Source organism: Podarcis vaucheri (genome assembly GCF_965113315.1).
Source record: "Podarcis vaucheri genome assembly, chromosome: 14".
NCBI classification, from domain to species: Eukaryota; Metazoa; Chordata; class Lepidosauria; order Squamata; family Lacertidae; genus Podarcis; species Podarcis vaucheri.
The window spans coordinates 26,651,373-26,676,836 of record NC_138752.1 but is presented as its reverse complement, the minus strand read 5'-3'; the positions used below and the strand labels follow the sequence as shown (position 1 = coordinate 26,676,836).

Here is a 25,464-nt window from a genome sequence, read left to right as displayed (position 1 = left end):
AGCTCCCTGATCTTTACATGCAGTTCTGTGCCAAATAATGTGAGGGATCTGGCACTGTACTTAAATTCCTGAGAATCACTGTCTCCTCCACTTGCTTTATGGATGTGGAGGTCAAGTCTTTGTAAGAAGAATCCTTCAAGATTTGGTCAAAGGTCCATCTGATGCACTTGTGCTCCCAAACATCTGAAGGACACAGAGTTTGGAAAGGTTGTCCATGGCTTTTATATTCCAGACGTGGAAGAAGAATCTGACTTGGCAATTGTATTTGTTTAAAGCTGTGCTTTTTATTTCAGTTACTTGTTTAGGTGTTTTAAAATGTATTTTTATTTCTTATGTTCTCTGCTGTCTTTTAATCTCACAACAGCTCTGTGAGGTAGATGAAGCTGAGAGATAATGGCTGACCCAATGAGCATTGTGGCTCAGTGGGATTTTGAACACAAGTCCTAGTGCAACATCCTGACCACATTTGCTTTACCCTCCATTTCACCTCAGTGGCCAGCTAGGTGCTTCTGGGACACTTACAAGCATAGTATGAAAGTTATGGCTTCCCCCATTGCTTGCTCTTATCAGATATACTACCAATGGACATGGGTGTTCCATTGTGCTGTAGATGTACAGGGATACATCTTTCAAAAGTATCCTGAAGGGTGAGGAGCTTCTGTGACCTGCTTGTATGGCTACATGATTCCTCAACCTGCCTCTACCTTCCTCAGTACCTTTCCCAGCCTTGCTTCTTGTGTTAAAAGGTATAATAATCTCCACACAGGTTAGAGACACATTGGATGATTCATGAGGCTGGGCCCAATGGCAAATAACTCATGATGATCTTCCTCTTCTATGCAGCTCCTTTGTTAAAACGGGAAGGTGAATTAACCCTGACACCGGGGACAGCCGGCATGGTCAACCAGCAGCCTTTTGACGGCACAACTCCCATCAGCTTTGACTGTTGGCCTTTCTGGCTAGAATTGTTGGGAGTTGAAGTCCAGCCACATTTGGCTGCCTTGCCTTACACTCATGCAACAAAAGCTCCATTAAGGAAATGATGCAAACTTGCTTCATTTGCCTACAGAATTTGGAGTGGCTGGATGCAGAGGATGATGAAGAGGAAGAATATTGTATAGCATAAACATAGCCTGGACCATCTTCTTCAAAGGATGACATGCGATGCAGCCTGGCTGTTCAGGCATTTAATAAATATTATTATTTTGCTCTCTCCAGCTTTTTATTGCCAACCTCTGTCATCCCCCCCCCCCCCAGAATAAAGACTTATGAGATACTTCTAGTTTTGAATACAAATAGGGTAGGGAAATACTGTGGTGAAACCTAGGAAGTTAACCATTATGAATTAATCCAAACTGTTCATTTTAGTAAAGGAGCTTTGAAGCATCTCAATACGTTCTGCAGCATAAGCTCCCTGGCAGATATTCTTGCACCCAGCTTGCTATTAATTTGTATTTCAACAGGGCCTGTGTATGCACACAGCTGAAGGCACCATAGATACAGCTGGTCTTCTGTGAATGGGGATCCTTCTATATACTGCTGGCTGGCCTGAAATTATTCCCTTTGAGGTGGCTTTGTCACACTGGCACCTCTATTGTCTGTTTCTGGGCATTAGATCTTGGAAAAGATTGCAGGCAGTTTGTCATTTCCCTCTCTCCATAGATTGAATGAAAAACCAGACACAATGATCTCTCGTGGGGGATTTTAGCCACACACAGAAGCCTTGCCAGTGCCTTGCCTTGTGTGTGTGTGTGTGTGTGTGTGTGTGTGTGTGTGTGTGTGTTTATACCACCGTCATCTGAAGATTTCATGTCAGTTCACTGCATATATATATCTTCTATGAAAACCTTACCCAAACCCGACACTCTCCAAATGTTTTGTTGTTCCATTCCTATCAGTCTCAGAAAGGGATGGGGAAGATATTTAATATCATTTGTGATTAAAGGCAAATCTACCTAATTCACACTTTCCAAAACAGTACATGAATCACAACACAGCAATCCTTCAAAATGTGCATTTCTCCGAATTTTGCAATGCCATTTCCCAGCCAAGTAACAGGTACTAAAATGCACATACTAAGGTAAAATGTGCATATAATGGTGAGTATTGGTGGGGAATGACATATGAAAATGTGTTATACTATAGAGAATATAAAAATTAGAGAATAAGCGCTTTGCAAAAATTCATGGATTGGGTAGAATGGCAAAGAAAAATGTGTGCAGTAAGAGAAATTTCCACTAAAATGCTGATTAATTTTCATGAGGTTTTTTTTTTTTTTAATGAACTGATATGGAAATGTGGAAAACTGAATTTAAGACTTGAAAAATGAGGAAACTGGCTGACTAGAGCTGATGGAATTAGGGAAACCCAAAATTCCCAGAGGGCACCAGGTTGGGGAAGACTTTTTTATGAAACGGGGTTGGGGGTTTGGGGGGGTGCAAGAATTTTGGCTTAGGTGTCTCATTTTGCCTCAGTCTTCACCTCCCTGTGTGGTTCTTATATTGCAAAACAAAACCATGAAACTGGCATTTATCCACAGCCCATTTTTGTTGTGTTGGTGCTCATTGTCCATATCATCAGCAAACCTACAGCTGATGGGGAAGTTGGACTAGGTTCCATTCATTCATTCCAAAATGTTTTAGCTTGCTTTTCTCAGAAGAAGAAAAAAAACCCATCCACCACCCCACGCAAAATGTGATTATAAACTACATTCAGAAGATTTGTGTTGAAAAAACAGTATAGATATTTATTAGATTAATTTGATTCAGTGAATAACCCATTAGCAGCCTATTTTCTGCACCATGCTTAATAAGGATTGCTTTGGCTTAGTATTTGGGGTTTCTGTTTAACATTGTTGTTTTTCTTCTTAAATCTTTCTGTAAGGTTCCTCCCCGCCCCCTTAGGGCTGTATCCAACATTATCTGTCCTCTAGTGTGAGAGCAGAGCAGATAAGGTAAAGGTAAAGGGACCCCTGACCATTAGGTCCAGTTGTGGCCGACTCTGGGGTTGCAGTGCTCATCTCGCTTTATTGGCCGAGGGAGCCAACGTACAGCTTCCGGGTCATGTGGCCAGCATGATTAAGCCGCTTCTGGCAAACCAGAGCAGCGCACGGAAACGCCGTTTACCTTCCCGCCAGAGCGGTACCTATTTATCTACTTGCACTTTGATGCGCTTTCGAACTGCTAGGTTGGCAGGAGCAGGGACCGAGCAACGGTAGCTCACCCCGTTGCGGGGATTCAAACCGCCAACCTTCTGATCGGCAAGTCCTAGGCTCTGTGGTTTAACCCACAGCGCCACCCGCATCCCTTGTGAGAGCAGATAGGTGAGCTTTAATATGTCATAACAGAGGCCACAACACCAGTTGCACAACACAATAGTTCTGCTAGTAGAAACCCATTGTGCAACATATGGTTGCACAATAGACTGCAAAGTTACCAGCTACTTGCTTTTATACATTCTCTTGTGTAACAACGTTCCATCGGTGCAAAAACCAGTGGGACAAATATAAAACTAAGTGACTTTAACTTAATGCCCTGTTGGATAAAAAAACAACAACAATGAAGGTTTGTAAGTATCTGTTTAAATAAATAAATAAATAAATAAGGTTACCCATTGTGGGCCTTCAGGGGAGGGCAAGCTGAGATTGAAACAATCAGAATAATGAAATAGAAGCAACTGATTTTATGAACATTCAACAGATGCCAAAAAGAAATCCATCCAGACAGTACATTGCAAAATATAAACCATTGGGCATTTGTGCTCTAAGTCATTGCAGGGGCTTTTTTTTTGTAGATTTGTCTTAATGCATGAAATATAAATCAGTAGGATGGCTGTCTCTTTCTGACACCTGACCTGTGCCATGGGGTCACTGGAGTCTTTCTCTGAAAGCCCTGCTGCCTATGTTTTTGCCTGCGGCAGGAGGAGAGACCTCCAGTAATGAGAGAGGGTTCCAAGGCAGATTGGTGCCTAACAATAGAACCAGCTGCTGTCTCATTTTGCCCCAAGTTCAGTATTTATTGTAGTTTTGGTTGCATCATTTTCTCTTCACTGCCCTTCTTAACTTTGGAAGAATAAGAGAGGTTTTTTTTAAAAATAAAATAAAGAAGAAGAAGAAGAATGATGGGCACCCGTCAAGTGACTGTCTATGTTCCTGTCAGCAATATTTTCCCCATCTTGTCTTTTCCTGCCCAAGGAAGCTTTTAAGTTCTAAAAATGTTCTGGCCTTAATTTGTCTAGAGGTTGACTGAAGTGATGTGCATCTGTCTCTCTCTCTCCCCTTTCTCCCTGCTAAACGTGTCCCTCCACCATCAGCAGCCTGCAGTAGTTCTGGCGTTACAAGCTACCTTTTCTGAGTACAACCTAATCCGACTTGGTTAGTTCAAGATTGTTAAGGCAGAACATCCCCCTCCCTGGCTGCAGTCCTAGGTCACATCCGCACCAAACCATACGCCCTTATACTATGTGAACAGCCATGGCTTACCCCATGGGTAGGCAAACTAAGGCCCGGGGGCCAGATCTGGCCCAATCACCTTCTCAATCTGGCCCGCAGATGGTCCAGGAATCAGCATGTTTTTACATGAGTAGAATGTGTGCTTTTATTTAAAATGCATTTCTGGGTTATTTGCGGGGCCTGCCTGGTGTTTTCACATGAGTAGAATGTGTGCTTTTATTTGAAATGCATCTCTGGGTTATTTGTGGGGCACAGGAATTCGTTCATTCGCCACCCCCCAAAAAAAATATAGCCCAGCCCTCCACCAGCTCTGAGGGACAGTGGACCAGCCCCCTGCTGAAAAAGTTTGCTGACCCCTGGCTTACCCAAAGAATCCTGGGAACTTGTTAAATGTGCAAAGATCTACAGATCTGAGGAGGAGTCCCGAGACAAACAAAAATGCAGGGAGCCAGCTTACTGAGTTTCCCAGAATGGTTCTTCAGGTTCCTTTGTTAAGCAAAACAGGGAATGGGAGGGAGAAAATACCCAAGGCATTGGTCTTTTTTCTAAATGGGCAGGGTGAGTGTGTGTGTAACTCTTTCTTTTGCCCTAACAGCCTCTGCATCCCGAAATCATTTTGCACCTAGGACACACTAATGCATTAGGTTTGCCTAACATCACCTGCATCCCATCTCAAGACTTTACAGTCTCCAGACTTTGCAGCGACTCCATCGTGCCTTGTTCTCTCTCCACATCCATCCTTCTGACTGGAACCATAGCTCACTATTCTGCAGTATTGCAGGTGTCCTAAAGGAATTAGAATTACCTAACTGTGTCGTTTGTTCTCCCCACAAATGGATCAACACAGCTCCCTACATCTTTCGAGTGCTACCATTGTTGCTATGGAAATTGCATCACTTGATCTTAGGTATAGGAGGCCAAGCAGCTTAACTGGCTATGCGAATGTGGAAGATGATTAAGATATATATTTAAATAAATAACTGGGGCTCTCAAATTCGTGTGCATTGAAAGAAAAAAAAGGCACAAAGCCCCCCATAATTCCAAACGTGTGGAAAGATGTTAATTGAGGCTTCTTTGGTCTGTGTGTTTTTAAATGGCCTGTCTTGGTGTAACTATTTATGAACTGAATTGCAAGGCAGGAATTGGAAATCCAAAGGGCATAACAAATAATGCATTGGCCCCAAAGTTTAATCACTGCTAGTCAAGGAAGACGGAAAAGCCAGCTTTGCTTGGCCCGCAGACACGGCTTGTAATATAGGGCATTGGAATGTCACTGTTCCCTGCGAGTCGAGGGGTGCCCTTGCATTTTAAAAAGGCCGCTTTGAAAGCACTGAGGAGGACTTGAAAGAGCATCTGCCCTCGGCAGTCTGTGCAGGTTGTGTGTAAATGGGGCTCTGCGGTGTTAACGGAGCTAAGCCTGGATTACTGCCTCCATATCGAGATCAAGGCAGCACTGTATGGAGATATTTACAATAAAATATGGATTTATATAGTGCCTGTCTGAAGCGGCACTGCAGCCCGTTGCTCAGGTGACAGAAAGATGTTCCAACTGCTGGTGTTATATGGTGCCAAAATGATGAGGTCTGTGGCAAAGACCAAAATGATGAGGTCTGTCCTCTGCAAAGAGAGATGTGGCTCTGGTGGCATACAGAATAGTGCCCCCTAAGCAGGGCATAGTTCCCCAACCCAGGTTTAATGATTCATAACAATCAATGTAAAAGTCTGTAGGGCTGCCGGTTGGCAGCCCTGCAACAGTCACCTTAGCTCATTAGAGAATGCTTGTTGCTGAGGTTGTTGCATGTTCTGCCCTTCCAGAGCCACATCACAGAAGCATATGTGCAAATTACCCACTTTACAGGTAGACTTAGTGACTTCTTCACCAACATGCTTACATTTAGGGAAACTTTCCTGTCTGAAGTGTTGAAGCTCTGTTGTCTGTCAGCTACACTTAAGCCTCCCTCCCCCGGGGAGTTATGATACTTATGGACATTCTGTGACATCACAGAAGCTCATTCAGTGGCCAGATTGTGTTTCCGTGCAAGCAGGAGCAAAAGCAATAGGCTTACTGCTTCCCCCAAACATGCCAAGAATTAGCTGTGTGGAGCTGAAATAAATTGAAAAATGCACGTTTCAAGATGTTGCCTTTCCTCTGATACTCCCAGCTCACTTTGTGGCTTGCTAAATTTCTGTGCTGTTACCTCAGCACTGTGGGAACCTGTGTTGATTAGGCCCAACCAAGCCTCTGGATTTGGCCTGCCATGTTGAACCATGTCCAGCATGTAATGTCAGGGGTGGGGAAATTCAAGCCTTCAATGCCAAGGGAAAATTGGGGCATCTGCAACCATAGCTTCAATTCAGTGCTTTTTTTTGAACTTGGTGCCTTTGTCTGTCACCCTGCATTGCAGAGAATTGAACTAGATGACCCTTGGGGTCGTTTCCAACTTTGCAATTTGATGATTCTTGAATTCAAGCCGCAGCTGCAAAGGAAGATGGCAATTTGTTTATTTTTTTAAAGAAAAATGCTGGATTATGTGAAACCTTTCACTGGACTAGCATAAGACTGATTTCCAGAAATATTCTGTGTCTTGTTCCAATGATGGGGAAAAGGGGAGGTTATTTCTTAACAATCAAATGTAGTTTAGTTTCCGTTTGTTCTGTTTGGGGATCTCAGGCCCTTCTGTATTCTTAACTGTGTGTTCTTGTTATGCTGTTAGTGTTCAGTTAAAGATGCTCCCTTTCCTTTCTCTTGCCATCTTTTGCTCTCGCCCTCCCCTCCACCTCGCCTCCCCCCCTTCTTTTCTCTGCATCCTTCCTTTTCGTTTTCCCATTCAATGTCAGGAAGGGCCACCTCTGAAGGGGCACCCGAGCACACGGCAGCACCAGCGGGGAGTAGCAGGAACCACACCGCCAACAGTGAGTGGGTCCAAAACGCAATCTCTAGTGGTGGTGATGGTCTGTCTTTTCTTGTTCTTTGCAAGAGTGTGTTGGCTGGGCTGGGGTGGTGGTGGTGGTGGAAGTGGTTCTGTCCATTCTGTTCACTGTGCATGCTTTTCCTTTCCTTTCTCAGCTCTTTTGTGCCATGCATGTCACATGGCACTGCATTCTGTGTGTTTATGTCAGGCTGTGTGTGTGTGTGTGTGTGTGTGTGTGTGTGTGTTTCTCTTTATTTATTCAGTCATTTGTAAACTGCACTTTTGGCATGCAACAATAAAACAAAAACACAATACCACAGTGACAGCAGGAAAGACCTCGATAACATAGCAGTAAAAACAGGTTGATTTTTTTTAATAATAAAAAAGTGCCAAAGGCCTCTCTGAACAATGCAGCTTGAAAGAAAGTAGGCATTGCTCTTGCTGAAATTGTATTGGCATGGAGTTCCACAGGGCAGGGCCTGCCACAGTCTCAGTTTGGGGCCAACTGAACTGCAAGGGAATAGGGGACCACCAAAAGTGCCCCATCAGAAAGTCTCTATGGTTGAGATGGGCTTAAGGAATGAAGCAGTCCTCAAGGCCTTACTTTGGGCCCAAGTTGTCTAGGGCTTTGTGAATTAACAAAATAAACTTGATTCTGACCTGGTAGCAAATTGGCAACCAATGCAGCTCTCTTGGTAAAGAAGTAACTTGCTGCCGGTAACCTGCTCCTGTGAGGAATCTGGCTGCTGCGTTCTGCAGGAGTTGCAGCTTTTGGACTGGATGCAAGGACAGCCCCACATAAGGCATGTGTCAGTAATCAAGTCTTCAGGTTACCCAAGCATGGTAGACTAGACTGGTCTAGGTATGTTTGCAGCTGGTGTGTACCAGTTGAAGCTGGTGGAAAGTATATGTCGTTCATATATACGATCTGAAATGTGATCCATAACTCTCTGTGTATAAATAATGGAACTTTACTCACGTGGGGAAGTTGTCACAGTGTTCATTTGGCTTAGACTGGTGAATAGGGTGATATTCTTCCAGTGGCTTTCCTCGTTTTTTGTTTTGCCTGGAAAACTCTAGGAAGCAATTCAGAAATGGAATCAAATGGATAAATAGATGGGGAGCCTGCTCAATATGTTTTGCTGGCTGAAGATGCAGAGCAAGAAGTCACCCATCCCTAGTTTGCCTTCAGAAGCCTGGTGATCGGATTGCATCCTCCCCACCCCTCCTGTGGTAGCAGGATAGTTGAGGGGCCCAATTGAGCATGCACAATCCTATCATTTAATATAGGGAAATGACTCAGGAGAAGCAGCTGAGGGGGATTGCCACCAAGACCTCCCTGCTGACATTTCCTACTTCAGCTTGCTTAATGGTAGGGTTGGCCTTGAGTCCAGGTACAAAGACTGTGCTAGTCTGCCAGAAATCCCTTGAGATGTCAGATTACATGATGTCTCATACTTCTTCACAGTTGTAGAGTAATGCTTGGGGACCGATCAAGCCCTCTGTCCTTAAGGGTTCCTGGGGTGGGTGGATCTTCTCCCTGTTACTCAGAACTTCCCTACCACTCTCTCTCTCTCCTGGCTCTCATCTTCCTTCCCTCCTTTCCTTTAATATTGGGATGGAGAACCTCTGGCCGCTGAGCCAAATCTGGCCCACCAGGGCACTTTCCCATAAACCACACCCACCTGCTCCGCACCTGATAAAATTTTTAACTTCTGGTGTGAGGTAGGTATTGATGTGGCTACAAAGGTACACTCGGGGCCTTAAAGAGAGCTCCCCATTGTTCCTTCGCTAGCTCAAGGCACCCTCCCAATCAGCTGAGGGGCAGGGGGAGTGTGCCTTGCTTCCAATAGCACCAAGCAGTTTACACTGAACCAGAGAAAGCTCCATTTTAGCAGTGGTTTCAGTTCACGCTGCTCGGTGACACTGGAGCAGCAAAGTTCTTGTGTTGTGGTTCCCAAACACCTGCTGGCTGCCACAGTGGCATAGCGTGGGGGTGCAGGGGGGCCCGGCCGCACCGGGCGCAACATCTGGGGTTAGGGTTAGGGGGCGCAAATCCACGGGTTAGGGGGTGCAAATTACTTGCCTTGCCCCGGGTGCTGACAACCCACGCTACGCCACTGGGCTGCCAGGTTTTGGGGAAGCTCTGCCCAATAGAGTTTGACAGGTGAGCGGAACAGCCCTCCTGTCAGTCATCTGGTGTCCTAATGATGCTGGGTGTTTGAGAGGTGGAATGTCCCACCTACCTGTCAAAGTTGACCCACGGATGTAGGGCATTATAAGGAACTGAACCACTGAGTCAGAATCAACCCCCCCCAGCTTGGCTTTAATGCTGCTGTCCATCAAATTAGTCTAGTCTATGTATATAAAACTAAAAAAAAAAAAAATGCCAGTAAGCCATAGGATAAATTTTATTAATTTATCCTATTCAAAATGTTTGAAATTTATTTCTGTTGGTGTAACCTGGCCTTGGCAGGGTCTCGACTGGCTAAACTGCTCAGGCAGAGTCAAGCAACAGTTCCCTCCATTTACAGTCTCTGTGGGTTTGAATTTGCAGGGAACTGTTTGTTAAAAATCCTCATTAGAAGAAAATGCGGAAGCTTTTTTTTTATAAAGAAAAATAGAATGTGCATTTGGCATTTTATTGCTTGTTGCCCCCAAATAATTTCCTCGTTAGGCAAAAGCGGGTGACATCACACTTGCTAACTACTAGTGAGAACTTCCCAAATCTTTATTATTGTTGGGACAAATCCATTTATGCATAAAAGCTTCTGGGCATTGCCAAAATAACATGATCTGATTGGAATCAGGCACGCGTTCTGCACTGCAGTCTTGGGCTGGTGCCAACAGCTATACAAAGTGAGAAGGAGAATAAGCTGGAGAGCCAGTAATTCTTTCTCTCCTGGTCTTGCACACGCACAAGATGACACCCTATTCTCTCTCTCTCTCTCTCTCTCTCTCTCTCTCTCTCTCTCTGCTCTGGATTAATTAATCTCTTCTCAAATAGTCAGAAACTCAGTTTAGAGTTCATGCACACCTTATTTTTGAAACCTGGATGCAAGAAAAACGGTTTTGAGTTTAAATTATAAAGTACATGCATCATCCTGAAAGCTGCATATGCATTTAAATGTCTGGGCTACTCTGCAGTAAACACTGAAGCCAGTTCCTTTCCCAGCCACAAGTTTGATGCTTAATGGAGGGAAACCCAGTCACTTAAATACTGGCATGCTATGCACCATTGGCAATACTGCTTGCTTGTTTTGCTACTTAAACACCGGTATATTGTATATGTAGATATAAAACATAATGTAGGAATTGCATCCTTAACTCTACACTGAGAGCCAGTGTGGTGCAGTGGTTAAGAGCGGTAGTCTCGTAATCTGGGCAACTGGGTTCGCGTCTCCGCTCCTCCACATGCAGCTGCTGGGTGACCTTGGGCTAGTCACACTTCTCTGAAGTCTCTCAGCCCCACTCACCTCACAGAGTGTTTGTTGTGGGGGAGGAAGGGAAAGGAGAATGTTAGCCGCTTTGAAACTCCTTAGGGTAGTGATAAAGCGGGATATCAAATCCAAATCCAAACTGTGCTCATAAGTGGAGGAGGACTGTAGCTCCGTGGTAGAGCACCTGTTTGGCATACAGAAGGTTCCATGTTCAATCCCCATTGGACTCCAACTCCCATCATCTCTGACCTTTCCCTGGTGTGGGTGGGAAGCTGCCAGTGGATGGCTATAAAAGAAGAGTGGACCAATTTATGGAGAAGGCTCCAATGTCTACTAACTTCAATGGCTATGGTCTGCCTCCACAGTCAGAGGCATTAATGCTTCTGAGTACCAGATGTTGGAAATCACAAGTGGGGAGAGTGGTCTTGTGCTCAGGTCCTGCTTGCATGCTTCCCGCAGGGTTCTGGTTGACCAGTGTAAGAACAGAATGCTGGACTAAATAGACCATTGGCCTGATCCAGCAGGCTCTTCTTATGTTCTTATGAGTTGGAGTCCAGCAACAGCTGGAGAGTGGTTAGCCCATGCCTTGGGCAATAGACACTACTAGATAATACTGATTTAGGAGGACTAGTGTTCCAATGCCTTTTAATAAGACAGATTCTTATGTGTGCTTTGAAAGAAACGCTCTTTAGCCATCCTGGATGTGCAGAAAATCTGTGGACAAAGTAGGAAGGAACAGATAGGTGTAGAGAGGGGGAAAGTAGTGCAGATTTTTGGCAAAAGATTTTGTTTTGTGTTCCATTGCTAAGTTCCAGGTAGCATGAGACTTGAGTCAGAATATTGGTTCATCTAGTTCAGTGTTTTGATTGGGTGAGGCTGTGCAAGGTCTGAGGCTGAAGCCTTAGCCTTGATCAAGACCCAAAATGAATCAGAGATGCTGGGGATTGAACATTCACAGCCACACACCCTCCTGAGCAAAACTGTCAAGTCCTGTGAGGGATATCTCCATTGTCAGGACTTCTGTACGTCTGCAGTCACAGCAGACGAGCAAAGAATCAAGTACAGCCTAGAACAGCTGGAATATCTTTTGCTCCTGAGAAGGATCTTGGGATTCTATGGGCAACAGAATTTAAAAAGTGGGTACCGCAAAAAAATAAAATAAACAACCCTGCAAATTCAATTTGTGGGGTGTTCTTGTGTTCCTGTTGATGCCATTTTGGATGCAAGTGTGTGAGAGGCTAGTCTCCTTCTGGGTGCTTTAATTTCAGCAAATAACCATGTGAAGCATTTCCACTGCCAGAGTTGCTTAATAGGGATGATTAAAGGCCTTCCCGTTTTTAGTGCTGTCTGTCTATGTACTTGCTTCCTTGCAAATCTTAAATTCACTTTTTAAAAGAATGAAAGAAGTTCAACAAAAAATGGGGGAAGGGGAAAAAAGTACGAGTCTGCTCATAAAAGAATGTGAATTTTTAGGAGGAAAGTAGCTATAAATGGCCCTTAGTTTATGGACTTTTCACATTGTAAAAAGCCATCTGCTATAACCATAGCCAGCTTAATTGGAATATGCTGTTCTATTAACGGGTACATGAGAGGTCTGTCAGGAAGAACTGCAAATCACCCCGCTCTTATATCTTTCCCCTTCTCCAAAGGTTTTGGGGGGGAAGAAACTCTCTTTGCAAGTGTTACATTCAGAGATGTGTTTGCATTGGTGATTTCTTGAAGGAGAAGGAAGGATCTGTTCTAAAGACAGCCAAGGTGCGGTCTGTGGAAGCCCCTGGTGTCAAGCTTTTAAGGAAAGTTATTCTCACCGACTGTTGCCTTTCTTTTGCTCTGGGTGCTTAGTTTTCCCAGGCGCACCAACTCCTATGCGCGGAGGTGTCTTTGGCTCCCTAAATATCTGCTGGCAGGGGGCCAGGCCCCCTCGGTGTTGAGGAGATGGAGTAAGCTGAACGCAGTTCAGTTCAGTAGTTGGCCTCTCCTGAGTGTGAGAGCAGAAGCTGCACCATGCTGGACTCTGTGCTCTCCCTCCTCCTGATGATGCGATGTGTGTGTCATGCGTTGCATGCATGACATCACACACGTGCGACACACACTGGGCTCATGACATCACATGCTGTGCGCTGGGTCCTGGCAATCTTGGTCACAAGACGGTGACTCTGGTTTTGCTGGAGTTAAGGACAGACAAATCTGTCAGTTTTGATTTCTCTCAGTTTCTTGCTTTACTAACCTTAAATTCAATTTTTCCTGATGCAATGCATTTTTATGCATTATTCTCACTTATATATGCATTTTTATGCACATTTCCCCTAATGCACACATTTTTTTGAACACTGTTGGTTAGAGAACTGCATTGCAGAACTTGAAGAAGTAGGGAAGGTTATTGCTACATTTTGTTTCACGTGTTGTGTTAGGAAGTGCAGATCATGCAAGTTCATGTTAAAATACAAACCAAACCAAATTTCTTCCCCATCTCAGGCTGGAGGTAGCACTTCTCAGTTGCTGAATGGTTCTTTCTCCCGTGTTTAAAATTGCACAGAGCGGTTTAATGTGTTCAAGACTTAGAAAGTTCCTTTCCTCGCCCCCCCCCCACTGAAGGGTGAGCCTTTGGGGAGAGCACTGTTAGGCCATGTCTCTGCAGCTGGCTAGACTGGGAGATGGCAAAACAGATGTTACAATGATTTGTATTTTAAGGGAAATTAGTAGCTTAAGACAGCCTTCCATCACCCAGTGCCCCTCCACATATTTTGGACAAGAACTCCCACCATCCCAGACCATCAGGCCTGCATACTGGGGCTGATGGGAGTTGAAGTCTTCAACATTTGTAAGGTCCCAAGTTGGAGGAGGATGGCCTAGCCCTAGGCCATGGAAAAGAATCCTCCTTTCCTGGAGCCTTTGCGTTTTTGTATGCTAGTTTATCCGGTTGATGACATTGGTTGTTCTCAGAAAGCCCATCTCTGTTTAACTCTCACTTTTATACATGTATTTATATAAATCAGTTTCTTAACATCTCTAAAAATTATATATTACTAAACCCTTTAGCTAGGTGCTTATACGCTAGGGTTACCATATGTCTGGAATTTCCTGGACATAGCCAGAACACTGCAGTTGGAAGCAGTGTCTGGGTGAAATAGCAGAAATGTCTGGGAAAATATGGATGTATGACAACCCATATCTGCAGTGTTGTTTTTGGCGATTTCCCTTTAAAATAGCTTTAAAATTTCTTCCCCCCACCCCATCTTCAGTTTTGCTCAACAACTTTTGTGTCCGGATTTTAACTTTTTGAAATATGACAACCCTATTATAGAAACATGGAGGGTGGATGAAACCTGACATGAAGTAGATCAAATCTTCCTGCTAATAAATCAAAGCACCACCCTCCTTCCTTTGCCCTTTGATTTTTATGTCACAATTTTTCTCCTGAATTTTGGTTTTGCGATGGGTTGGCTGTAGGTTATCCCTTTTCCACTTCCAAGTTAAATGAACCTTAGAAAGTGTACTATATAATTAGAGAGGGAATGTATTTATTTGAAATAATTATATCCTGCCTTTTGATTGAATGATACTCAAGGTGGCTTGCAGCAGATTGTAGTAATATATGCAAACCAACAGAACCATCCATCTTTAGTCCCCTGGCTGATAGGTGGGGCCCAGAGTGTTTTTTTCTGTCTGAAGTTCAACAGCAGGGATCATTTAGTGTCCAACTTAAGGGGTTAATTCTGTTTTTGTTAAAAGTCGACTGGCCAAGATGCATTGCTTAGCAACTGGTCAGGGTGGCATAATCTTTCCAGAGGTGGCACATACTCTGATTGCTGGTACCATTCTGAGGGAGGTTTCCTTTGTAAGTTTGAGCATCTTCTTGCTATGTACTAGGCATGGACTAAAAAAACCCCCAAACATCTCTGTTCCTTTCTCCTCAAATTATCCACTGATATGCCAGTGTGGTGTAGTGGTTAAGAGCGGTAGTCTCCTAATCTGGGGAACCGGGTTCGCGTCTCCGCTCCTCCACATGCAGCTGCTGGGTGACCTTGGGCCAGTCACACTTCTCTGAAGTCTCTCAGCCCCACTCACCTCACAGAGTGTTTGTTGTGGGGGAGGAAGGGAAAGGAGAATGTTAGCCGCTTCGAGACTCCTGAAGGGGAGTGAAAGGCGGGATATCAAATCCAAACTCTTCTTCTTCTTCTGATACATATTTTTCAATGTTGATTTATGCTGCTTTCCTTTTAATAGTCTTAGAATTGATAGGTTTGAGTCCAGCTTCTACAACAAATTTAGATAGGATGTTTGCTCATATCACACAAATTGGATTGTGTGTGGTGCAGGTTCACCTCGTTGCCTTTCCCCCTTGTGCCAGAGGTGGCTTGTCAACAGGAAGAAGGCTTGCTAGTGATTATGACATAGGTGACCAATGTGATTCCTTCCAGATGTTGTTGGACTACATTTCCCATAAAACCTCATCACTGGTCACACTGGCTGAGGCTGACAGGAATTGGAATCCAGCAACACTGGCTGTTCCTGATTTAAGGTGACTTATTAGCTAGCTGTAAATGCCTACTTGCCTTTTCATTCTTGATCGTGATTGTGGTTCATGAGGAAGTGCATAGATTGAGTGACATAGTAAATGGTGCTTTCATATTCTTGGGAAAAACGCAGAGTGTATAGCTGGAGGGAGTGCATGACGATTAACTGCTGAGGGTCATATTCAACGAATTTGTGAAGAAGGGAAGTAATAGAACCACTATATTCTCCCAGGGAAGGGACCCCAATGGCCATCTAGTTCAACCCCTTGCAATGCAGGAATCAGCAAAATCATCACTGACAGGTGGCTACCCAACCTCTGTTTCAAACCTCCAATGAAGGACAGTTCCACACCTTCCTAGGTAGTCCATTCCACAGTCAAACAGCCCTTGTCAGAAAGTTATTCCTGATGTTTACTTGCAATCTCCTTTCTTGTCATTTGAATCCATTGGTTTTGGTCCTACCCAATGGAGCAGCAGGAAACAAGATTGCTCCATCTTTCATGTGACAGCCCATGTGACAGATATTTGAAGATGACAATCACCCACCTCTCAGTCTCTTCTTCTCCAGGCTAAACATCCCCAACTCCCTCAACCATTTCCCCCATTTTGATTTGGGACAGGTTGAGTTTTTTGCTCTTCACGCCATATTTTTCTGAAATGGGATTTAAGCAGAATTCCTCTAATCAGAGGAACACCTAATTTGTGTATATGATTTTTGTTCCCTTTGCCTTTTGGGAAACATCTGTGATAAAATTTAATTTTGTTGTATTTACAGCAAGATCAATTGCCTGATTAAAAAGCAATGGTTCCCACTGACTGACCTTGTAGAATGTCAGCTCTGGAACTCTGGATATCTGTTGGAAGATTGTTATGGCATAACTCTCTCTGCTGGTGTATGACGGTCTATTGATTGAAATAACCTTACGTACAAATGAGTCTATAACTGGAGTTCTCGTTGATTTTTTTCTGTTGGATTTTTATTTGATACCCTTCAATGTCAGGCAAGGAGCACTTTGGCGTGGAGAGTTGCATATAGCGAAAGCTTGTCTTGTGTGAAAAATTCCAACGTCAATGCCTGTGGTGAATGGACCATTTCTGAAAAATCCCCTTGCCCTACAGTAGAGATTCAACGATAAGAGAGTCATTGTCATCAGTTATGGTCCACCCCCGAGATCTCACATCCCCATAATAGCTTCTTCAAGCCTTATTGGCTGATCAGTTTTTCGGAAACTGCATTAGTTGAGGAGAGAAGGCATGTTTTCCCTTTCTGGCAGTGCATCATCCTTTATCTGGGGAAGGAGATAAAGGATGATGTTAAGCACTGAGGTTTTATTCTAACTAAATGAGCAAGATAGCTCTGCTTCCCCCCCCTTAGGTATAGCAATTAAGAATTTATATAGCTATTCATTCTAGATAATAATGTACAGAAACTGTTTTGTGCACTCTCGCCCTTTGCTGTTAGATGGGAATAAAAGAGCAGCATTGTCTGTTGCAAGATAGCTCTTCTTTGCATGGTTGATGCCAGCAGTGGCAAGTCACTCACACACTGACCTTGGCACCTTCCTCTCACATGTGCTCTGTGACAGCTTAAGGACATGAGAACAAGCTGCTGGGTCAGGGACAAAGGCCCATCTAGACCAGCATCCTGTTCTCATGAGGGCCAACCCAATGCCTGTTGGAAAGCACTCTGCTCACCACCTGTTTGCAACAACTGGTATACAGAGGGTTACTGGTATTCAGAGACAGAATGCCTCTGACAGTGGGAGTAGAACATAGCCATTGTGGTTAGTATCCAATGGGAGGATTATCATTTATCTAACCCTCTTTTTAATACCATCCAAGTTGATGGCCATTCCTTCATCTTGTGGGAGACAATTCCATAGTTTAGAGATTGTGCAGGTGTGTTCTGTATTCCTGGCATCATAAAAAGGCATTAGTGGTGGATCTGTTCTGCTTTATCAGTTGTTCTGCAATGCTTCCCCAGTGTTGCCACATTATGGCCATCTGGAGGGGCAACTCTTGAACTAGAGTGGAAGGGAAGAAAAGAACTTCAAAACATTTGTGGTATGAAAAATAATGGGATTTCAGCAGGAAGTTACAGGAAGCACACTGCTTGGAAATGGAGCAGTATGACCACCCTGAAATCTTTGAAGGTGTACATAGTATAGAAAGCGGGATTGCATCTAGCATTATGAGCACAAATCATCCTCAGTGCAGAAGGAAGGACATCTGGAGGGGCCTAGAGAGTCTTGTGGAATCTTAAAGACTAACACGCTTGTTATGGGGCAGATCTTTGCGGACTACGGTTGGCTGCAGCGGATGAGCTCTGTGAACAGACTACAATCCACTCTGCTGCTTCTCTGCATCTAATCTACAGATCAATTTGCACATTTCTTGTATATGTGGCAGTTAATTTTCCAGTGTCAGCCCTGATAAGGATGTGTGACACAGATACCAAGAAATTTCACCAGACCGGTGTTACTTTGGATACCCAAGACACAATTATTTTTAATAGGAATACTAAAATGAGAGGCATGTTTTTTCTTCTTCTCTCTCTCTCTCTTTCTTTAGCATTGGTTGAAGGCTATTTTGATCAGATCCCAAGTGAGCAATAAGCAGGCATCCTGTTTGCAATTGTAGGGTAAATAAGTTCATATTGACTGGAAATCCCGCCCTCCGCCTTGGCAAGTCAAAAGGGTTTTATTTATTTATTTATTCATTCATTCATTTATACCCCACCTTTCCTCCAAGGAGCTCAATGTGGCATATATAGTTCTTCTCCTCCCCGTTTTATCCTCACAGCAACCCTGTCAGGTACACTAGGCTAAAAGACAGTGAGTGGTCCAAGGTCACCCAATAAACTTCATAGTTGAGTGGGGATTCGAACCCTGGTCTCCCAGGTCCTGGTCCAACACTCTAACCACTGCACCACACTGGCTCTTTTGTGATGGAACTGTATTTTAGAGAGTGGTAGAGCTCTCCTGAGCCAGGCAGCAGTAGAGTGGGGTGCATCCTCCCTCTCCTTCTAGAATATAAGAAGAGACCAGCTGCTGGATCAAGCCAAAGGTCCGTCTAGTCGAGCATCCAGTTCTCACAGTGGCCCACCAGGTGTCTCTGGGAAACCTGCAAGCAGGGCATGAGCACAACAGCATTTTCCCCATCTAAGATTGCCAACAGCTGGTATTCATTGTGTGTCAAGGCCCCCTTGACAACCTCATTCCCTAGGTATTAAATAACTAGACAATACACAGAATACAGTGGTACCTCAGGTTAAGTACTTAATTCGTTCCGGAGGTCTGTACTTAACCTGAAACTGTTCTTAACCTGAAGCACCACTTTAGCTAATGGGGCCTCCTGCTGCTGCCACACCGCCAGAGCACGATATCTGTTCTCATCCTAAAGCAAAGTTCTTAACCTGAAGCACTATTTCTGGGTTAGCGGAGTCTGTAACCTGAAGCATATGTAACCTGAAGTGTATGTAACCCGAGGTACCACTGTATTGGTTTTATGGGATCAAATAAGGCCACAGCTTTATTGGTTACAGTTGTGAAGGTTTTGGCCATAGGCATTGGGGTAAGCAGCCCTGTACACCACTCTAGCCCATCTGCTGGCATTTTCTCTAAGGGTAAAGGCAACTGGGAGGGATGCCCTGTGACCTATATCAAATCGGGCATCCCCCAAGTGGTCCCCATTGGAGGAGTGGTAAGTCACTAGCATCGAACAGGAGCCACTCCTCCTGGATCCTTTTAACAGTATACCCTTACCCATAGAGGGGCAGGCGGAGACTACAACCTCCCCTCCACCCAAGATCTAAGCTCACCCAACGACTATCCACTTTACAAAGTTGTGTCGATTGCTATGAGGTAGGTAAAAACCAAATGGCCAGTGCCAATTTGCCCATGTGGGAAAATTCCTGCCCAGCCCCGAATACAACAATCGACATTGTCCATAGCAAGGTTGTAGCATCTGCAAAAACCCTGAATTGAGGGAGGGTGGGTGAGAGAACTGGCGAAACAAAAGAGGCCAAATGGCCTGGCAGGCCCCACAATATATCCTGGCCTTGGGTACGGTGCCAAGTGCTGCCATTAGACAGTTGGTCCTGACCCCAGGGGAATGCCCCACAAAGTCCTGCTGCCATTGGCCAATTTGGTGGCAGGCAGACTATCTGGCCTGCCACTAGCTGGTTCACTAGGGAGGCCTGGGGCCTGCCCACAAAGCCACCCACCCTAGAAGGCGAATGGACCTGCCTCTGAAAGTGAAGGTAGAAAATGAGGCATCATGGCTAATTTAGGAACTGAGCCCTCAGACTCACTATGGCTTTACTAACTGAAGTGTGATTAACAAGTATATTATGTGAATGTGTATGGTAACTATTCACTGGTCTGCTTCTATTATTTTTTCATTTATCAGCAGGGTAAGTAACTCCAGTTAGTCTCATTTTGCTTAAACAGATATAGTTTAGTAGCCAATTGCAGTCTACTTTGCCCTTCAGAAAATACCACTGCTGCTAGAAATCTTTCTCATTAGAATAAAAAATGAATGCTTGGTGGGTGGCTTATATTTTTTGCTATTACAAAGATATAGTTCCCAGGCTGTAATGTTTTGCAGCAAGTTTCGTAAAGGAGAAAAAGCAATTGTTGTTGTTGTTGTTTGTTAGTCACTTTATCTTGCCCAAAACGACTTACAACCAAACTTACAACAGTTACTTTCATTATCTCTTGGCTGTCTGCACCGAGATTTTCATTAACTAAGCAGCATAAATAGACCTAAGTCACACGCTCCTGCGTCCTTTATTGGTACCAGCATGGTTACAGTTAGCAAATGTAGGGTTATGTTTAATAAGTGTTCAAGAAATTTAAATAGATGTTTAACAGCCACCTGAGTAATTCCTTGTATCTACTGTTGTATGACTGGTTCAGTTGGGCAAGCTAGGCACATTATAATGAGATACACGGAGTCCTGGGTAGCTCTGTCAGTTTCTGCTTGCAGAAAAATGCACATTTGTGCAAGGGACAACAAGGAGATGGTAGTTGGGATCCTATCACCCCTTGGTGCAGCTTCAGGTGGGCCAACTCCAGGGGCAAGTGCTTAAGAACATAAGAATAGCCTGCTGGGCCAGGCCATTGACCCATCTTGTTTTCACAGCGGCTGAGGAGATGCAATGGGACCTGAATGCAAGAGCAGTCTCCCCTTCTGCGGTTTCCAGCAACCGATATTCAGAAGCACTGCTGCCTTCGACCGTGTAGGCAGAGCATAGCTCTTACATAACTTGTTGTTGTTGTTGTTGTTGTTGTTGTTTAATCATTTAGTCGTGTCCGACTCTTCATGACCCCATGGACCAGAGCACGCCAGGCACTCCTGGCTTCCACTGCCTCCCACTGTTTGGTCAAACTCATGCTGGTAGCTTCGAGAATACTGTCCAACCATCTCATCCTATGTCGTCCCCTTCTTGTGCCCTCAATCTTTCCCAACATGAGGGTCTTTTCCAGGGACTTCTCTTCTCATGAGGTGGCCAAAGTATTGGAGCCTCAGCTTCAGGATCTGTCCTTCCAGTGAGCACTCAGGGCTGATTTCCTTCAGAATGGATAGGTTTGATCTTCTTGCAGTCCATGGGACTCTCAAGAGTCTCCTCCAGCACCATAATTCAAAAGCATCAATTCTTTGGCGATCAGCCTTCTTTATGGTCCAGCTCTCATTTCCATACATCACTCTTGGGAAAACCATAGCTTTAACTATACGGACCTTTGTTAGCAAGGTGATGTCTCTGCTTTTTAAGATGCTGTCTAGGTAACTAGTAGTCATATATTGCCTTGTCACCCATGAAAGAAACTAAGGTGGCCCAAAACAGGTGAAAGCTCCAAATGCTCTTTCTGGGTCTTGTTCTGCGTGATATATATGTGCGGTGATTACCAGACTCATCCCATGTGCTCTGGGCAGGTTGCGCCAGTGTCGTAAAAAAAATGGCCAGGCCCATCATTGTTTCCAGCGGGTCAAAATCTAAGCAGGTAACAGAAACTGGTTTGGGGAACAAATGACAACTGGACCAACTCAAAAGTTTCTTGCTATCTTTGGTGGGGCAGAGCAGGAGTCGATTATGGGCAACCAAATGTGTGTGGTGATTATGAAAGACATCCATCAGCTAATGAGATCATCAACATCATCATTTCTTTGAGCAAGACATTCCCCATGGAACGTTGCAGATTGGTTTTGAAACTTCCCTTGGTTCCAAAAGCAGTTTGGCATACAGATGTTCAAGAAACAAAAGCAAGATGCATTTTCCTTTGGATCTTGGCCCTAATCTGTTTTGTAACCCTTACTTCTGAAAATTAGATCTGACAAGTCCCCCGCGCTCATTCACGCTGGCCTGTCTTTGCTCCCTCTGAGGCTGGTCTCATTGGTAGGGCTCGCTAATTTGTATCATAACAAGTCTGCGGAATTCAATTTGGGAAGCGCCAAAGCCGCAGATAATGCTCTGGCTTTTTATTTGTTAAGGTCGGATGCATCAGTTCGTAGCATTGAGTTTTGCCGGTGCGCAAACGACTGCCGAGGGTGTCAGTCCCGTTATTGTTTTCTTCTCCTCCCCAACAGGAAATCGATGGTGTCAGGAATGTGCGGATCAGTCTGCAGTTTGCAATCAATGAGCTCTGATTAAAGTGGTTGTGTCTGTTGGGTAAATTTGCTGCATCATAATTAGAATTATTAATTAAAAATAGGAAATCAATTGACACAAATTAAACCACAAAGAAATTTTGTTTTATTGCTTTGACATTGTCATCTCCAGAGGCCCCAATAACTGTGGCAACCAGAGACATGACTGCAGCCAAATGTCATTTAAAAAAAAAGAAAAAGACAACCTTAAACAATGCTAAAGTTTTTTCTTTTTCTTTATAATAGCTTGGCACGGAGCCACTGTTCCAACATATGAAAAGCTTGCTGCTGATTAAGTCCCACATCTCCCAAAAGAACAAGAATTGGGTCTGGAAGCTTTAGTTAATTTAATTATGATATTTAGTTTAATTTGGGATAGGGAAGCTGTGGCCCTCCAGGTGCTTTTGAACTACAGCTCCCATCATCCCTTACCATTGGTTGTGCTTGCTGAGGCAGATGGGAGTTGGAATCCAACAAAAATCTGGAGGACCACAGGTTCCCTATCCCTGCTTCGGTTGACTGATCAACACGGTGAGCCAATTTTTTAACAGAGTGCAAACTTTAAATAGTGGTGCTTCAAGGACCCCCTTGTTTGATTCTGAAGGGTGTTTTGTTTTTGATGAAAAATAATATGTGGAAGGTGACCTCCTAGGCATGAATGGTAGCTAAATCATAGAGGATTTTACAATTTCTTTACCATGAGTCTTTGGAAATGGGTTTTTGCCATGTATAGCTATTTGCTATGGTTTTAGTAAGGGCTTTTTTCAGTCAGAACTCACCAGAGTTGGGCTCCATCACCTCTCAGGTGGGCACCATTGCCATTCTAAGAGAACAAGGGAAAGTTCATGGTGAGCTCCAGCACCTCTTTTTCTAGAAAAATAGCGCTAGTTTTAGGCATGCTTTAAATGTATTTCCTGTTTTTGTGTTTTTAACTGTTTTAAATAGTCTATTGGACATTACCTTAAGATGGTTGTATAGAAGGTGATGAATACACCTATAGTGATGATGGTGTTGATAATAATAGTAGTAGTAGTAATAATAAGAATAATAATTTCTAAAGTATCTCAAAATGGTGTGGGCTATATTCAATGTAGCACTAAGTTAAAATCGCATAGTAATATACTTGGTTCTCCGTTGAAATATTTTGTGCCCATGGAACATTGATGCTCAAGGTTGCTGGCTACTTCGTTGCACCATCAGTTGCACAATCTGTTGTGCAATGATTTTCTGCTCATTGTGCATTGCATGCTTCTGTTGCATAACATTAAAACTCAGCTACCCAGTAGCACAAAAGCCCTTGCACTTGTGGATAGCAAATGTTGGACTGAAATTGCTAAGACAGGAAATAAATTCATTTCAACTGAATACTACCATCTCCTGAAAAATGACCATTCCCCTTCTAAATGATGCAGTCACCTTAATTTGTAATTCAAATGTTCAGGGCCACATGTGTGAATTGAATGGTTGTGAGCCATTATTAAAAATGAGCATGGCAAGATTTGAAGGATCAAGTGTGCAAGTATTCCACAAAGAGCAGCTTTATGACTCTTTTGCTATATTAATGACTCTCTTGCTATATTGCTGTTTGTAATGCCATTTAGTGCTTTCCAGCCTTCTGCTGTGGAGTTTCATTAGCCTGTGTTATAGTGGACAGAGTTTCTCGAACAATTTTCCTTTGTGTCGGTATTAGAAACTCTCAATTTCAGTCTCATTCTTTCTCATTTTTTAGTCTTCAGTTCGGTTCACGCCCTTTCTGCACCTGTTGGTGATTCGTGTGTGTGTCTGTCTGTGTCTGTCTGTGTCTGTGTGTGTCTGTCTGAAAGTTTCTTTTAATATACATATTTCTCTTAGCAATTTTCCCTAATAAATCATTCAAGCGATTTTCCTGTGCACCTGGTATTCTGGGGTATACTACCTCTGATAGCAGAGTTAGCACAGAGTACATAAAGAGCTCCCTTGCAGGTCATTGGCCCATCTAGCCCAGCATCCTGTTCTCCCAGGTGCCCCAGTGGCAAGCTCACAAGCAGGAACCGAGCTCAACAGCACTCTGTACACTTAATATGCACCAAAACAATACAATGAGGGTGCTGCTAATGTCAGTGGGTGGCGGTAGGTGCTGCCATACTAAAAGTGTGGAGGTACATGTTATGTGGCACTTGTTGTTTATTACACTGTAACATGTGTGGTCTCTAGAAAATATGTACAGTGGTACCTCGGGTTACATACGCTTCAGGTTACATACGCTTCAGGTTACAGACTCCGCTAACCCAGAAATAGTGCTTCAGGTTAAGAACTTTGCTTCAGGATGAGAACAGAAATCGTGCTCCGGCGGCATGGCGGCAGCAGGAGGCCCCATTAGCTAAAGTGGTGCTTCCGGTTAAGAACAGTTTCAGGTTAAGAACGGACCTCCGGAATGAATTAAGTACATAACCCGAGGTACCACTGTATATGTTTGTCCAGCCATCCTTTCTCCCATATACCTGTTTTGTAAAGTTCTGTATTATTTGAGGATGAAATGTTAAAGATGTCTGGTGATGTTTATTGCTTTCGTTTCCCACGAAAGAGAAGTGGGATTCAGACCTACAGCCTCCGTAACACGTTCCAGTTGTGTAAACTTTGCTTAACCCATTGAGCCACAGAGTTCTGGATGCAGTCTTTGCAAGCTCATGGGGGTTAATTTTGGCTCTTGTCTGGGTAGCTTGTTGTTTTCTGTGCACATTTATTCAATGAAAAGGAAATCATAGAAATATAGAACTGGAAGGGGCCCCAAGGGCCATCTAGTCCAACTTCCTGCAATGGAGGAATTGCAATTAAAGCATTCCTGACAAGTGGTCATCCAACCTCTGCTTCAAAACCTGCAAGGAAGGAGAGTCCACCACCTTCTGAGGGTGTTTATTCCACTGTCAAACAGCGCTTACTGTTAAAAAGTTTTTCCTTAAAAAAAGGAGCAATGAAGACATCGTCGGTTTAAACACTGAAAGGCACCGAGCTGCTGGTGTGCAAATGAGGAAGTGAAAATATTTTAAATCTTGCATTCTGACAGGTTTAAATGGCTAGATCATGGGGTGGTTGAGCAGGGCTGTCTGTTAAGACCTCGGTGGCGACTGAGAACATATGGAGACCAAAGGAGAGCTCTTTCAGACATGTTTGATCGCAACTGTTGAGTGCCTCAGAATTAATCTGCAAAGCTTTGGCGCTGTGTGAGAAATTTATACTGAGCCCAATGTAAATAGCGTGAAATGTGGCAGATCAGCTGCAGTTGACTGAGGGATGGAGGCAGCGGCAGCAATAGCCTGAGCAAAACAAGCCCCGCAAGAGACATAATTTGGAGTGCTCCCGCAATGAGGAAGGCTCCAAAAAATTCATTAAGCCTTGAGAAAATAAGGACTTTTACTGTGCCAAATGATTCATGCTTAGTAAAAGAATTGGCCTGTCATCCCTGTTTCAGGGAAGGGCCATAGCTCATTGGCAGTGTGTCTGCTTTGCAAGGAGAGGGT

At 43.9% G+C, this 25,464-nt stretch overlaps 1 protein-coding gene across 7 annotated transcripts in view; it reads left to right on the top strand.

Moving 5' to 3' along the window:
- The window catches only part of MEGF11 (multiple EGF like domains 11), a 361,126-nt gene that overhangs the window by 186,369 nt on the left and 149,293 nt on the right, over window positions 1-25,464 (top strand). For 6 of the 7 annotated variants that reach the window (XM_082198340.1, XM_082198338.1, XM_082198337.1 and 3 more), the window contains exon 7: window positions 7,289-7,363. The exons of the other annotated variant lie outside the window; for it this stretch is intronic. In XM_082198340.1, coding sequence (XP_082054466.1) covers window positions 7,289-7,363 — 75 coding nt within the window. The remainder of the gene's footprint in view (window positions 1-7,288; window positions 7,364-25,464) is intronic. 7 annotated transcript variants of the gene reach the window in all.